Source organism: Thalassophryne amazonica, chromosome 17, assembly GCF_902500255.1.
Source record: "Thalassophryne amazonica chromosome 17, fThaAma1.1, whole genome shotgun sequence".
NCBI classification, from domain to species: Eukaryota; Metazoa; Chordata; class Actinopteri; order Batrachoidiformes; family Batrachoididae; genus Thalassophryne; species Thalassophryne amazonica.
The window spans coordinates 58,661,432-58,676,408 of NC_047119.1; the positions used below are offsets into that span (position 1 = coordinate 58,661,432).

The 14,977-nt window shown below is 43.0% G+C and overlaps 1 protein-coding gene across 1 annotated transcript in view; it reads right to left on the reverse strand.

The window, feature by feature from the left end:
* The window catches only part of eif2b1 (eukaryotic translation initiation factor 2B, subunit 1 alpha), a 51,103-nt gene extending 45,943 nt beyond the window's left edge, over nt 1–5,160 (reverse strand). The window contains exons 1-2 of the mRNA XM_034192298.1: nt 4,919–5,160; nt 3,063–3,164 (exon numbers count right to left, since the gene is read on the reverse strand). Coding sequence (XP_034048189.1) covers nt 3,063–3,164; nt 4,919–4,931 — 115 coding nt within the window. The 5' untranslated portion in view covers nt 4,932–5,160. The remainder of the gene's footprint in view (nt 1–3,062; nt 3,165–4,918) is intronic.
* Between the last annotated feature and the right edge of the window lie 9,817 nt (nt 5,161–14,977).

Below are 14,977 nucleotides of genomic sequence, written 5' to 3' on the forward strand. Positions count from 1 at the left end.
TGGAACATGTCCTGCCTGTTAAACAATTTCTCATATACTCACTCCACTGAAAGCCATCAAAAGCCGCCTGGATTTTACAAATGGTTATCAACACGGAGGTGTTTTTCCTGTGCCGCCGCACCGCGTCGGCTGCGTCCCGACGCGCGGATCCGTCCGCACGTCTTTCATTAAAAAAATCTCCTTTAACAGTGGAATATCCGGATAAAATGCTGAAACCGACTTCTTCTGAAACTTCTCTGTTCTCTCACGACGTCCTGGATCAATAGAGCCTGAAATGTGGAGGTTTTCAGCTTGAACAGGCTGATGACGCCGCCTGAGAGCGCTGCACGACGTCTCGCACCGTGAAAAGTCCTTAAAGCGACAGAATCACCTCAAAATCTCTCATCAGCTGTTAAAATTTTCACTGAAAACCAGCTTAATTTTTCGAACCATGTCCACTTCGATGTGTCTCACAGGTTTAGAAAAAATTTTGATCAAACAACGCGCCAGTCTCTCAGCAACTTCTCAGACAAAGGAATTCCGACGAGGGGCTGGACGACTCCTCCCACAAGGAGTGCTCACAGGCGAATGACGTCACCGACAGGCGTGGAAAAACTCACGCATGCGCACGAGGGTTCAAGCATGTCTGACGTAAAAACAAATGAATGAAATCCATATAGTTTTTGAAAAAAATAAAAAGGACTGTTACTTTATTGACAGCCCTCGTATCACCATTTCCCTCAAATATTGTTCACAAACCAGTCGAAATCTGTGATAGTGAGCACTTCTCCTTTACTGAGATAATCCATCCCACCTCACAGGTGTGCCATATCAAGATGCTGATTAGACACCATGATTAGTGCACAGGTGTGCCTTAGACTGCCCACAATAAAAGGCCACTCTGAAAGGTGCAGTTTTATCACACAGCACAATGCCACAAATGTCGCAAGATTTGAGGGAGCGTGCAATTGGCATGCTGACAGCAGGAATGTCAACCAGAGCTGTTGCTCGTGTATTGAATGTTCATTTCTCTACCATAAGCCGTCTCCAAAGGCGTTTCAGAGAATTTAGCAGTACATCCAACCAGCCTCACAACCGCAGACCACGTGTAACCACACCAGTCCAGGACCTCCACATCCAGCATGTTCACCTCCAAGATCGTCTGAGACCAGCCACTCGGACAGCTGCTGAAACAATCGGTTTGCATAACCAAAGAATTTCTGCACAAACTGTCAGAAACCGTCTCAGGGAAGCTCATCTGCATGCTCGTCGTCCTCATCGGGGTCTCGACCTGACTCCAGTTCGTCGTCGTAACCGACTTGAGTAGGCAAATGCTCACATTCGCTGGCGTTTGGCACGTTGGAGAGGTGTTCTCTTCACGGATGAATCCCGGTTCACACTGTTCAGGGCAGATGGCAGACAGCGTGTGTGGCGTCTTGTGGGTGAGCGGTTTTCTGATGTCAATGTTGTGGATCAAGTGGTCCATGGTGGCGGTGGGGTTATGGTATGGGCAGGCGTCTGTTATGGACGAAGAACACAGGTGCATTTTATTGATGGCATTTTGAATGCACAGAGATACCGTGACGAGATCCTGAGGCCCATTGTTGTGCCACACATCCAAGAACATCACCTCATGTTTCAGCAGGATAATGCACGGCCCCATGTTGCAAGGATCTGTACACAATTCTTGGAAGCTGACAATGTCCCAGTTCTTGCATGGCCGGCATAATCACCGGACATGTCACCCATTGAGCATGTTTCGGATGCTCTGGACCGGCGTATACGACAGCGTGTACCAGTTCCTGCCAATATCCAGCAACTTCGCACAGCCATTGAAGAGGAGTGGACCAACATTCCACAGGCCACAATTGACAACCTGATCAACTCTATGCAAAGGAGATGTGTTGCACTGCATGAGGCAAATGGTGGTCACACCAGATACTGACTGGTATCCCCCCCAATAAAACAAAACTGCACCTTTCAGAGTGGCCTTTTATTGTGGACAGTCTAAGGCACACCTGTGCACTAATCATGGTGTCTAATCAGCATCTTGATATGGCACACCTGTGAGGTGGGATGGATTATCTCAGCAAAGGAGAAGTGCTCACTATCACAGATTTAGACTGGTTTGTGAACAATATTTGAGGGAAATGGTGATATTGTGTATGTGGAAAAAGTTTTAGATCTTTGAGTTCATCTCATACAAAATGGAGCAAAACCAAAAGTGTTGCGTTTATATTTTTGTTGAGTGTATAATGCACTTTTCCATCTGCATCAGATGCTCAAAGTGCTTTACAATAATGCCTCACATTCACCCTGATGTGAGAGTGCTGCCATACAAGGTGCTCACTACACACCGGGAGCAACTAGGGGACTAAGGACTTTGCCCAAGAGCCCTTAGTGATTTTCCAGTCAAGCTGGGATTTGCACCAAGGATCCTCTGGTCTCAAGTCCAACGCTTAACCACTAGACTGTCACCTCCCCGTACTGTGGCTGATTTTATATGTATTCAAACACTGATAGTTTGCTTTTTTCAGTTGTTTTTTTAACACATTAGTCAGGAAGCCATTTTATGATGTACCAACATCTCCAGAACTTCCACATTTGGAAGTGTGGTTTGGGAACACGCACTGGTACCTCCTCTGGTTGTGAACCCAGCCAGGCAACGGCTCCATTCCCACCTCCTGAAAGTCACTATGTATCCGCCAGAACCAAGAAATATTTGGTCATACCCTCAGCCTTCATCAGTTGCTGGAGTCAATACTGAGACACCTACGTGCTGGATCATGTCCAGAGAAAGGCACCACATGAACAAAATGTCACATCGACAATTTCTTCACATTATAAGCGACACTCATGTTTTGAGTCTCAAAATCACTCCAGCTGTCCCCATAATGAGGACATCCTCATGATGTGCTCCTCTAACTTCGCGACTGACAGGATGATCTTTTTTTTTTTTAGTTACTGTCCACACATCGTCCAGGATGGACTGAGCTACCCACCTATTTGCTTTGTTGCTGTGGAGACAAAAATGGAAATAAAGTTTGGATGAGAAAGAGCTCCATCTGAAGTGAGACACTCACCTTTGTCTCTCTTTAGGAACTCCAGCAGGGTGCGGATAGCAGCCACAGCAGAGGCCATGTCTGGATCCGTCCTCATCTGAGCCCGGAAATACTCCACCAGCTCTGTCACAGAGACACATATAAGAACACAGGACACAGGAGGACACAGACTACAAAGACACACCGTTAAACCACAGGACACAAGAGGACACAGAATACAAAGACACATCATTAAACCACAGGACACAAGAGGATACAGACTACAAAGACGCACAGTTAAACCACAGGACACAGGAGGACACAGACTACAAAGACACCCCATTAAAACACAGGACACAGGAGAACACAGACTACAAAGGTGCCCAATTAAACCACAGGACACAGACTACAAAGACGCACAGTTAAACTATAGAACACAGACAACAAAGACACACTGTTAAACCATAGGACACAGCATACAAAGACACATCGTTAAACCATAGGACACAGGAGGACACAGACCACAAAGACACACCGTTAAACCACAGGACACAGGAAGACACAGACTACAAAGACACCGCATTAAAACACAGGAAGACACAGACTACAAAGACACCGCATTAAAACACAGGGCACAGACTACAAAGACACCCCATTAAAACACAGGGCACAGACTACAAAGACACCCCATTAAAACACAGGGCACAGACTACAAAGACACACTGTTAAACCATAGGACACGGGAGGACACAGACACAGTTAAACCACAGGGCACAGACTACAAAGACACACCATTAAACACAGGACACAGACTACAAAGACACACCATTAAAACACAGGACACAGACTACAAAGACACACCATTAAAACACAGGACACAGACTACAAAGACACACCGTTAAAACACAGGGCACGGGACTACAAAGACACACTGTTAAACCATAGGACACGGGAGGACACAGACACAGTTAAACCACAGGACACAGACTACAAAGACACAATTAAACCACAGTACACAAAGACACAGTTAAACCACAGTACACAAAGACACAGTTAAACCACAGTACACAAAGACACAGTTAAACCACAGGACACAGACACAGTTAAACCACAGGACACAGACACAGTTAAACCACAGGACACGGGAGGACACAGACACAGTTAAACCACAGGACACAGACTACAAAGACACACCATTAAAATACAGGGCACAGACTACAAAGACACACCATTAAAACACAGGACACAGACTACAAAGACACACCATTAAAACACAGGACACAGACTAAAAAGACACACTGTTAAACCATAGGACACGGGAGGACACAGACACAGTTAAACCACAGGACACAGACTACAAAGACACAGCATTAAAACACAGGACAGACTACAAAGACGTTAAACCATAGGACACAGACTACAAAGACACACAGTTACAGGACAGAGACTACAAAGACACAATTAAACCACAGTACACAAAGACACAGTTAAACCACAGGACAGAGACTACAAAGACACAGCATTAAAACACAGGACAGACTACAAAGACGTTAAACCATAGGACACAGACTACAAAGACACACAGTTACAGGACAGAGACTACAAAGACACAATTAAACCACAGTACACAAAGACAGTTAAACCACAGGACAGAGACTACAAAGACACAGCATTAAACCACAGGACAGACTACAAAGACGTTAAACCATAGGACACAGACTACAAAGACACACAGTTACAGGACAGAGACTACAAAGACACAATTAAACCACAGTACACAAAGACACAGTTAAACCACAGGACACAAAGACACAGTTAAACCACAGGACACAGACTACAAAGACACACAGTTAAACCACAGGACACAGGAGGACACAGACTACAACAAAAATGTTCACCTTCTTTGTTCATTCTGGGGAATCCTAAAGCTGCTAATTCTTTAATAATTCTTTTCTTCTGTTTGAAACAATCCCGCTGGATTCAGCCTGTCTACAAAATTTGGACTTCGTGCAGAATTTACAATAACCCCTACAGATGAATGTTTTCAGTTCTTTAATCAGAATACGACATTAAAAATCATTTTATTTCTGTCTGTAACTTCGCGTTGTCACTCTTTCTAGCATGCAAAAGTGTCGCGAGGAGATGACGTACTAATTTGTGATACGTTCAAGACACACCGGGATGTCGGGATTTCACACAATCATCTTTCTTTTTTTTTTTTTTTCTCCCCCCAATGTCTGTCTGTGTGTTTGTGTGTATTTTGTGCTTGGATTGTGTTATCAGTTATTTTGTTGTTCTTGAATTGTCAATAAATTTGGCTTAAAAAAAAAATCTTCTGTCATGTTTATTGGCGGTTTGCAAACCGACACGATGTATTGCCGCCACCAATTGTTTGGGTGTGGAACATTAATTGAGTCTGACGCTATATTAATAAAGAAATAGAGTGATAACAGAGGGGAGGAAGAAAAAAGAAAGAAGGTGGGGGAAATTGCACTGCTTCTGCTGCATCTCACACTGATCAGTTTCATGTTTTCCAAAGAAGTTGACAGTATGATTTAAACCTGTATGACCTTCTTACCTGTGACTCCATCTCCCCTGTTTCCTTGATACAACCTGTCGCTGAATTTTATGTAAAAACCAACCCTTAAATTCCCTGTCCCATTGTCTTTGTTGTGCTTTGTTCATTTCTGTCTTGATGATTGTTTTAACTTTAGATTTAGTAAGTGGAATGTTGATCAGTATTTCTGATTTCAAAGCTCCTTTTGCCAGCTGATCTACTGCTTCGTTGTCCTCAGTTTCAGAATGATATGGAACCCCCATGAGACATGCTGAAATATTTTGTTGTTGTTTAAATAAGCTTTGAAGAATCTCATTGATCAGGTCTTGCTTGCAAAGAGATTTGCCATTTGAAATGCTGAGTCATGCTGCCATTGAATCTGAACAGATGACATGAACTTCACCACCTCTACCCACCACAGTGCAAGCAAAATTGCTATAAGTTCCACAGAAAAGACAGCTAAATGGTGTGACAGTCTTTTTATGATCGACTTATGAAATTGGGGAATACAAACCACTGCTCCTGTTTCCTATGACTGGATTTTTAGATCCATCTGTAAATATTTGAATCATATATTTCATATTAAGGTACTGTTGAACTAGACCGACCATCCCACCGTATTTATTACTTTCCTTTGAAAGTTCCTCCATCTCAGAGTCTACTTGGGGCATAGGAAAAAACCAAGGGGGAATAACAGACAATGGTACTGTACAGCTATGTGTTAACTTAGACAAGCCTAGTTTCCTAGCATGACTATTTCCCACCCAACCAGAACTATTAGACTTAATCTTGCTATGCTCCCAATATGGGTTTAAAACAGATTTGGTCAGATGTGTCCGTTTGTGATCCTGTAAATTTGTTCAACTGGAGCAAACTCAAGGTTAAAGGTAATTCACCAACCTCTACCTGAAGAGCTGGGATTGATGACATCTTGAAAGCTCCCCAACCAGGGCCACCACCAAGGATTTTGGGCCCCATGAAAGGAAATCTTACTGGGCCACCCCCCCATATTATTTTGTCAGTATTATAATTTATAATTATATTAGGGGACTCTCTGGACCCCCTGTCAATCATGGGCCCCCAGAATCCTTCTCCTTATTCTCCCCTTTTTGGCACCCCTTTCCCCAACATACACAGAGGGCCTGAGCTTGTATCACATCGAGTTTTTGTAGATGAGTTTTTGCGGCTGAGCTGTGTGCGATACATACATGATCTAAGGCAGAACTTGGCAGTACTGATCGTGATTTAAGCAGGGATTTCATTCGCAAAGCACTGAAAATACACAGCAGTTTATAAATTATTTTGGCTTAACTTTGGATGGTAATTTCTCACGTCGACCACCAGAGGGCAGCACTATTCAGTCCACATAGACATATACGATGTCATGGGGCATGAGAGCAAAGTCACTACATTTTAGGAATAAAGTGTCAAACAATCGGCAGATAATCTTCAAATTCTAATGGGTATTTTTTTTTTCCAGATATAGAGGCACTTTGATCTCAAACAAAGTAAGTATTTTGTTTTTGGTTATGAAATGCATTAAAACTGCACCCATAACCACAAATGAGTAATGGCAAAATGTACTTTGTGTTGAAATGTGGTTATTGTAACATTCGAGGCGATCCATCGGTGGGGAGAAAGATTGTCTCTTGATCGATTGTAGGATGAGATGGCGGACGCAGATATGACTGAACCGTCCCAGTGTTGACACACACCTGTTTTTAAAAGATGCTGCAGATGGTTGCTGCAGGAAGCTTCTGCCGGTCAGGATCTCTCTCTCTCTCTCTTTCTCTCTCTCTCTCTCTTTCTTTCTTTCTTCTTCTCTGTGTTATTCATCTGCATTTTTTTTAATGCCTTCCACTCCCTTGTAGATGATTGCTCACCAGCTGACTAGGTCCTTCGCTTGTTATTCCAGGTCTTCCAGTTGATGAAGCAGCTCTTAAGGTTGGGCTTCAAGAGGTCCTTGTGTAGTGTTTCTTCTGCTCTCCTCAACCATTTGCCTTTGCTCAGCTGGGAGCAGTGTTGTACCGGAAAATCACAGTAAAAGTACAGATACCCATTAAAAAAATGACTTTGGTAGAAGTTCAAGTAACCGATTGAAATGCTACTCAAGTAAAAGTCTTAAAGTATCTAGTATTTATTGTACTTAAGTATGACAAGTAATGTACAACTAAATGTACTCAAATATTGAAAGTAAAAGTACAAGTAAATGTTAATAATCAAAAATGGACTGATTTTTTTTATATAAAAGTTTATCTAGGCTTGTAAATGACTGGTAGTATTAGTCAAAATACTGATTGTGCACATCACACATAAACACTTCAGAAACAAGACTTCAAAACCTAAACAAGAGTAGGCTACTCACTAGGTGTTCACAGGAAACAGTTATTTATTTCTATATGTATTTATTTATTTTTATTGTTACATGGTTTTATCTTTTCTGTTGTGTTTTGTTTCATTGGGTTCTTTTTGTCTCTTTCTCTAAAATTGTATTGTAACATTATTAGTCTATTATTATTGACTATTATTGTCTTTTATGTAGACTATTATTGTTGTTGCTATTATTAATATATGAATAACAATAAATTAAAAAAAATTACAATTTGACTCTTTTACGACAACGAACACAAATCAACACAAATGTGCTGATGCGAACAGCTTAATGCTACCTTTAACATTGAAAACGCCATAGACATGCTAACGCGTTAGCATCGGTCCCGTTTTTAAGTTATAAAATACATCTATCAACTGTTTCAGAAGACCATAACAGGTCGGTTTAACATAAAAATATTAAATATTACTCACAGACATATGCGCTTCAGGGTTTTAGAGGGGAAAAAAATTAGGATAAAGCGAAATAAAATCCACAAATCATAGATCGAAGCACTGCTTCGACCTGCGAATCACTGCTTCGATTTGTTCAAGGTTCAAAGCAAAGCCGTGCTGCAGAAAAGTTGATTACAGACCCGTTGCTGGTCTGTAATCAATGCAGAGAAATGATCATTTTCCTGACAAACACCCCCCCCCAAGTGCACAACTGCAAAAAAAGCCTACAGGACATGCCTCATGACAAATCGGCCTGGGTGAAAACATGACTTTTTTCGTGTGTGTGTGTGTGTGTGTGTGTGTGTGTGTGTGTGTGTGTGTGTGTGTGTGTGTGTGTGTGTGTGTGTGTGTGTGTGTGTGTGTGTGACAGCCCTTGTATATGTGACGTGGTAGGCCTACATGCATGTGGGAGATTTCTGTGACTTTCTAATTGCTCTCTATCACGTTTGTCTGTTACAGCAGAAACTAATTTGCGGCTTCGTATCTGAAGCATGTATTAGCCGAGTCCAACTCTTATGAAGCATTGCTTTATTTTGCTTTGCTTCCAGCAGGGAGCAGCGTCATTGATTTAGTTTAAGTGTCGAAGCCATAAAGCCGATAAATTCTTCATTACGAATTGTCTGCTCCATTTGGTTGTATTGATTCAATGAAAAGTTGTTGTGTTAACCTTAATCTTATTTGACACAAGAGTAATCTGAGATTTCTGACGTCCACCAGTCCGGATTTGGATCACCTCCAAAGTTCAGTGCAGTCTTCCATGGCCTAATACCTATCTGTGGTGCAAATTTGGTGAGAATTCATGAAGTAGTTTTGATGTAATCCTTCAAAGCCTATATAAAGTCAAACTCGATCCAGAATCCGGATCCAGATCACTTCCAAAATTTAAACAAGTCTTCTATAGCCTAATATCTCTCTGTGGTGAAAATGTCATCAAAATCAGTGCAGTAATTTTGATGTAATCCTGCTAAAAGACAGACAAATAAATGCCAATGATTTTACTGTGTCCTTGGTGGATGTAATAAAGCAACTGACTTAACTGCACCATAAGAAACATGTTTGTTTGGTATAGCGCTACACACATGTATGGTAGATCTACACATTGATTTAGCACAAGTCTTATGCCGGATGCCCTTCTGACGCAACTCCATATTACATGGACAAATGTAGCAGGGGTGGGGTTTGAACCGGGAACCTTTCGCCACTGAAACCAAGTGCACTAACCACTTAGCCAGTTCAAAATCTAATTTACCTTCATATCTGTTCAACCTGGTGTTCTACCAAACAGCAACAACACTGATAGAAAGATTCTCTTTGTGGTACACATAAAGGTCAGAGGTGATTGGGCAATGGATTGAACCTTCTGCACTGCGCCAATCAAATCCACCTCAGATTTGCTGTGGCAATTCCGAGTGAAAAACAAGGGAGAAGCCGAAAGGACTTACTAAATTGTATGCTTGCAGTAGACTGGCGTCCTGTCCAGGGTGGACCCTGCCTCTCTCCCAGTGGCTGCTGAGATAGACTCCAGCTCCCTGTGAGCCTTAACTTGACTAAGAGGGTATAGACAATGAATGAATGAATGATTCATGGATTCATGTATTTATGGATGGAATGGATTCAGTGGAAACAAAGAGAGCATGTGAGACAAAGACAGAATGTGTGACACAAAGACAGAGCGTATGTACCACAAAGAGTGTATGATGCAAAGACCTTGTTCTGACCTCAGGAAGCATGTGCACTATGCTGGAGCTGGTCTAAATACCAATAGAAAGTGATCTTTCACTTCATCTTCATGTTTATTAATAACCATTCATGTATATTTGCCCAGTTCCTTGAAAAGTTACTCTAAATATCCACCATACTGTCTTGTCCATTAAGTACTTGGACAATAACACAATGTTCATAATTATGCCTCCATACACCTCTACCATACTGAAATGAAGCATGTGTCTTGATGGCTTCTTTCACTAGTCTCCTTCTTGAATATTCACTCACTTTTTGAGAGCTGCCTCCACCAGATTTACCATAATGTTTATATTTCTTAATGATTGATGTAAATGAAGGCCAAGACATATTCATTGTCTTGGAAATACTGATATTTCCACCCCCTGACTTGTTTAAAGAAAACTAGCTGTAAAAGTGATCAATTGTATTTGCAAAATGCTTAGTTATTTAGCTTGTCCGATTACTTATGGTCAGAGAATGGAGGGACTGTGTGTTTACAAATGGCTGACATTGGTGAAAGGTTCATACTTTGGATGGAGTCAAAGGGGGTGTGATGACTCTGTGGTTGGTGCACAGGCTTTCTGTGCAGAAGGTTGTTGGCTTGAGTCCGAGCTGGGACTGATATCCAATGCCACCCTGCTGCACACCCAGCAGTAAAAAGGGTACCTGAGTAATAGTTGGGGAAAGTATAAGGTGGCAAGGACTGGAACTGGCCACCCTACATCATCAAGATGCATCTCTAACAAGCACATCCCTGAAGAACAATAAGAAGACTACAGGAATCGAAGACAAAACTACAAAAATTATGTCACTGTCCAAATACTTATGAACCTGACTAAATACACATTGGGCTCAGATTTTTAACTTTGGTCTATGACCTTGATATGTGACTGATTTTTCCTCAAAATTAAAATTTTCCTTGACTAGTCATCAATTATTGCATCAAATACTCCTTAACAGTAAGACGGACATCTTGGAAATACACACATTTCTTCAAACAGTTGTGTACACAAGCATAAACAGTATTTTTTGGGGCATGGGGCATGTGATGATTTTTTAAACATATTTTGGCAGCATATTTTGGTTTAGTTTAAGTCATAGTCTTGATTAAAAGGTAATTTGGCTTTAATCATAATTTAGTCATCTGACCTGTTTTAGAGTAGTTTTAGTCTAAATATTTACTCAATATCATAAGATTTTACTGGCCAAAATCTTAATATAGTTACTAAACTCTTATACTTAGCTAACTAAAACTAAACTAAAATTCAAATGACAAAATATCATGATTTAGTGAGTAAATACTTTTAGTGAAAGCTGAGATAGTTTGTAAACCAGCATATTTTGGTTTAGTTTTAGTCATAATTTAATCATCTGAATTGTATTAGCTTTCATCAACTAAAAAATATTTAAATATTATGAAGACTTTAAGAATAAGAAGAATAAGATCAACTTTATTGATCCCAAAGGAAATTGCTTTTCCAGAGTGCCGAAACAGGAAGCATTGCTGTTTTTTTTTTACAGTGACAACAGTGAGTATAACATGTTTATGCAAAATGACTGAAGACACTTGCACAAGATATTGACAGTATTGCACATAGCTCTGATTAACTGAAAAACTCTGATCGTTAAGTATTCATCCTGCAGAAGGGGGAGGAGTTATACAGTCTGATTGCCACAGGTACGAAGGGCCTCCTGTGGTGTTCTGAGGAGCACCTCGGCAGCCTCAAACCTGTGCTGAAGGCGCTCTGACAGGACACTAGTGTGGCACACAGGGGGTGGGAGGTGCTACTACAGACGGCGAGCAGTATTCTCGACATCCTCCTCTCCAACACCTCCAGCACAGACTCAAGTTCCACCCCCAGCACAGACCCAGCCCTCCTGATGAGCTCATTGAGTCTGTTCATGTCAGCCACCTTCAGCCTGCTACTCCAGCACACCACAGCGCAGAAGGTGATGGCGAAGACCACCAAGTCACATTTGGAGTTAGATGATGTTTAGGAGGCGTTTTTATGAAGAGTTGTGCAGTTGGGCAGTCTCAATAGAAAAGACAAACTGATGATTCTTGGAGATTTCAGTGCATGTGTAGATATGGACGTCACCACATGGCCAAAGGTCCGAGGACACCACGGGACTGGTAAGTGCAACTTAAATGGATTGCTTCTCCTGTCACTCTGCACTCAAGATGTCCTGACCGTCACAAACACCCTATTTCAACAAGCAAACACATACTAGAACACCTGGATACACCCTCGTTGTAGACAGTAGCACATGTTGGACTATATCATTGTTCACCAAAAACACAGAAGAGATTTATTCATCACTCTATGATCACTGCAAGAGAGGAGCCACTTGCTGGTCTGACCACCGCCTGGTCTGTAGCAGGATGAGCATTACGTAAACAGCAACCTATCCAGACAAAAGTCCCCCAAGAAGCTAAACATCAGCTGACTCCCTGCTGCCAAGGAAGAGTTGCAGCAGGGAATCCAGGAGGCCAAGTGATGTGGAAGAGGAATGGAGTACTCTCTGAGATGATCTTTACACAACCTCAACAAATGCCCTTGGCTTTGTACAGCATAGCCACAAAGACTGGTTTGATGAAACCAGTCTTTGTGGCCCTGTCCCTCCCAGGTAGGCAGAAGTCCAGAAAGCCCTGAAGCAGATGTCTGGAAAAGCACCAGGAACAGATGGTATTCAGGTTGATATCTACAAATGTGGAGGAGATATGCTACAAGGTAGGCTTTCCACCCTATTCCAGTTAATCTGGAAGACTAGGTCCCCCAAGACTTTTGGGACACATTCATTGTCCACATAAATAAGAGGGACACAAGTCATGCTGCAACAACCACCAAGCAATCTGGCTGCTCTGCATAGCGTGCAATATCCTCGCCTGTGCCATAGTGAATCGACTCATCAACTGCATCTCAGACACCGTCATCCCAGAGGCTCCGTGCGGTTTCCGCTCAGGCAGGGAAACAAGTGACATGCTATTTGCTGTTTGTCAGTTACAAATAAATAAATAAATAAATAAAACAAACAAAATGTTGGGAGCAGAACAAAGCGCTCCACCTGGTACCCATCCTGTTTTCAATCTTCTTTGCTGCCACATTGATTGGTGCCTTTAAGGACTGTGACAGGAGCTGTCTACATCCAGTTTTACACAGATAACGTGCAGCTCAGACGGCTCCAGTCCAGATCCAAAGTGTTTCAGGCACTTCTACGGGAGTTAATCTGTGCTCTTGCTGAGGACCCATGTACTACATCCCGTCCCTTCCTTAGCACCGTCAACACTGATCAAATGTGTTCACAATTTCTGTTCCTTGGGCAGCACAATCTGCAGCAAAGGATACCTAGATGCAGAAATAGCATGGTACATTGCCAAAGCAAGCCAAGCTTTAAGTATACTCATCAACAGACTCTGGAATGCCAAGGGCATTAAGCTTAGCACCAAAATTGCCACTTGCAGAGCCACCATCTTGAGCACCCTACTCTACTGCTCCCGGACAGCTTACCTTCACCATATCCACCTGCTGGAGCAGTTTCAGAAAAGATGCCTGAGAGAAATCATGACTATAAAGTTGCAAGACAAGGCTTCCAACTTAGAGGTCCTGGAGAGGTGTGGTCCACCCAGCATTGACAGCATGACAGTCATGAGATAGCTGTGCTGGACAGGACATGTCATCCACATGAAAAACTCCCATGAAGGACACCCAAGATGCTGTTGTACAGTCAGCTGAAAGAGGGCCAATGTAAACCTGGAAGACCATGCAAATACTTCAAAGGCAACTTCTAAAAGCCTGTGACATTGACATTACTACCTGGGAAGCACATGCACTTGATCATCCACAGTGGAGGCAGCTGTGCTCCACTGGCATCAAGGCTTTCAAACATAAGAGAATACTGACTGTCAAGAACAAACGAGACTGGAGTAAGCAGGGTGCTCCTTCCGTAGACATCTTCCTGTGCAACATCTGTGGGAAATCTTGTGCCTCAAGATTCGGCCTCTGTTCTAACATGAGGACTCGTAACCATTAGCCTGTTGCCTACTCATCTGTCAACTCCACGGGAGACACATCATCATAACTAAGATTTTAGTGGCTAAGTTAAATATAAGATTTTAATGACGTTCCATTGTTCTCCTGGGGGATTTCAACGCCCATGTGGGCAGCGACAGTGAGACCTGGTGGGGGGTGATCGGGAAGCACGGCCTCCCCGGTCTGAACCCGAGTGGTGTTCAGTTGTTGGACTTATATGCTAGTCACAGTTTGTCCATCACGAACACCATGTTCGAGTACAAGGGTGTCCATAAGTTCACGTGGCACCAGGACACCCTGAGCCGAAGGTCGATGATCGACTATGTAGTTGTATCATCTGACCTTCGGCCACGTGTCTCAGACACTCGAGTGAAAAGAGGGGCAGAGCTGTCGACCGATCACCACCTGGTGGTGAGTTGGATCCGCTGGGAGGTGAGGAAGCTGGTCAGACCTGGCAGGCCCAAACATATCGTGAGGGTCTGCTGGGAAGGACTGGCGGAACCCTCTGTCAGCGAGGTCTTCAACTCCCACCTCTGGGAGAGCTTCTCCCAGATCCCGGGGGAGGTTGGAGACATGGAGTCCGAGTGGACCATGTTCTCCACCTCCATTGTCGATGCGGCCGCTCGTAGCTGCGGTCACAAGGTCTCTGGTGCCTGTCGCGGCGGCAATCCCCGAACCCGGTGGTGGACACCGGAAGTAAGGGATGCCGTCAAGCTGAAGAAGGAGTCCTACTTGTCTTTGTTGGTAGGTGGGACCCCAGAGGCAGCTGACAGGTACCAGCAGTCCAAGTGTGCCACAGCCCGTGCAGTCGCAGAGGTAAA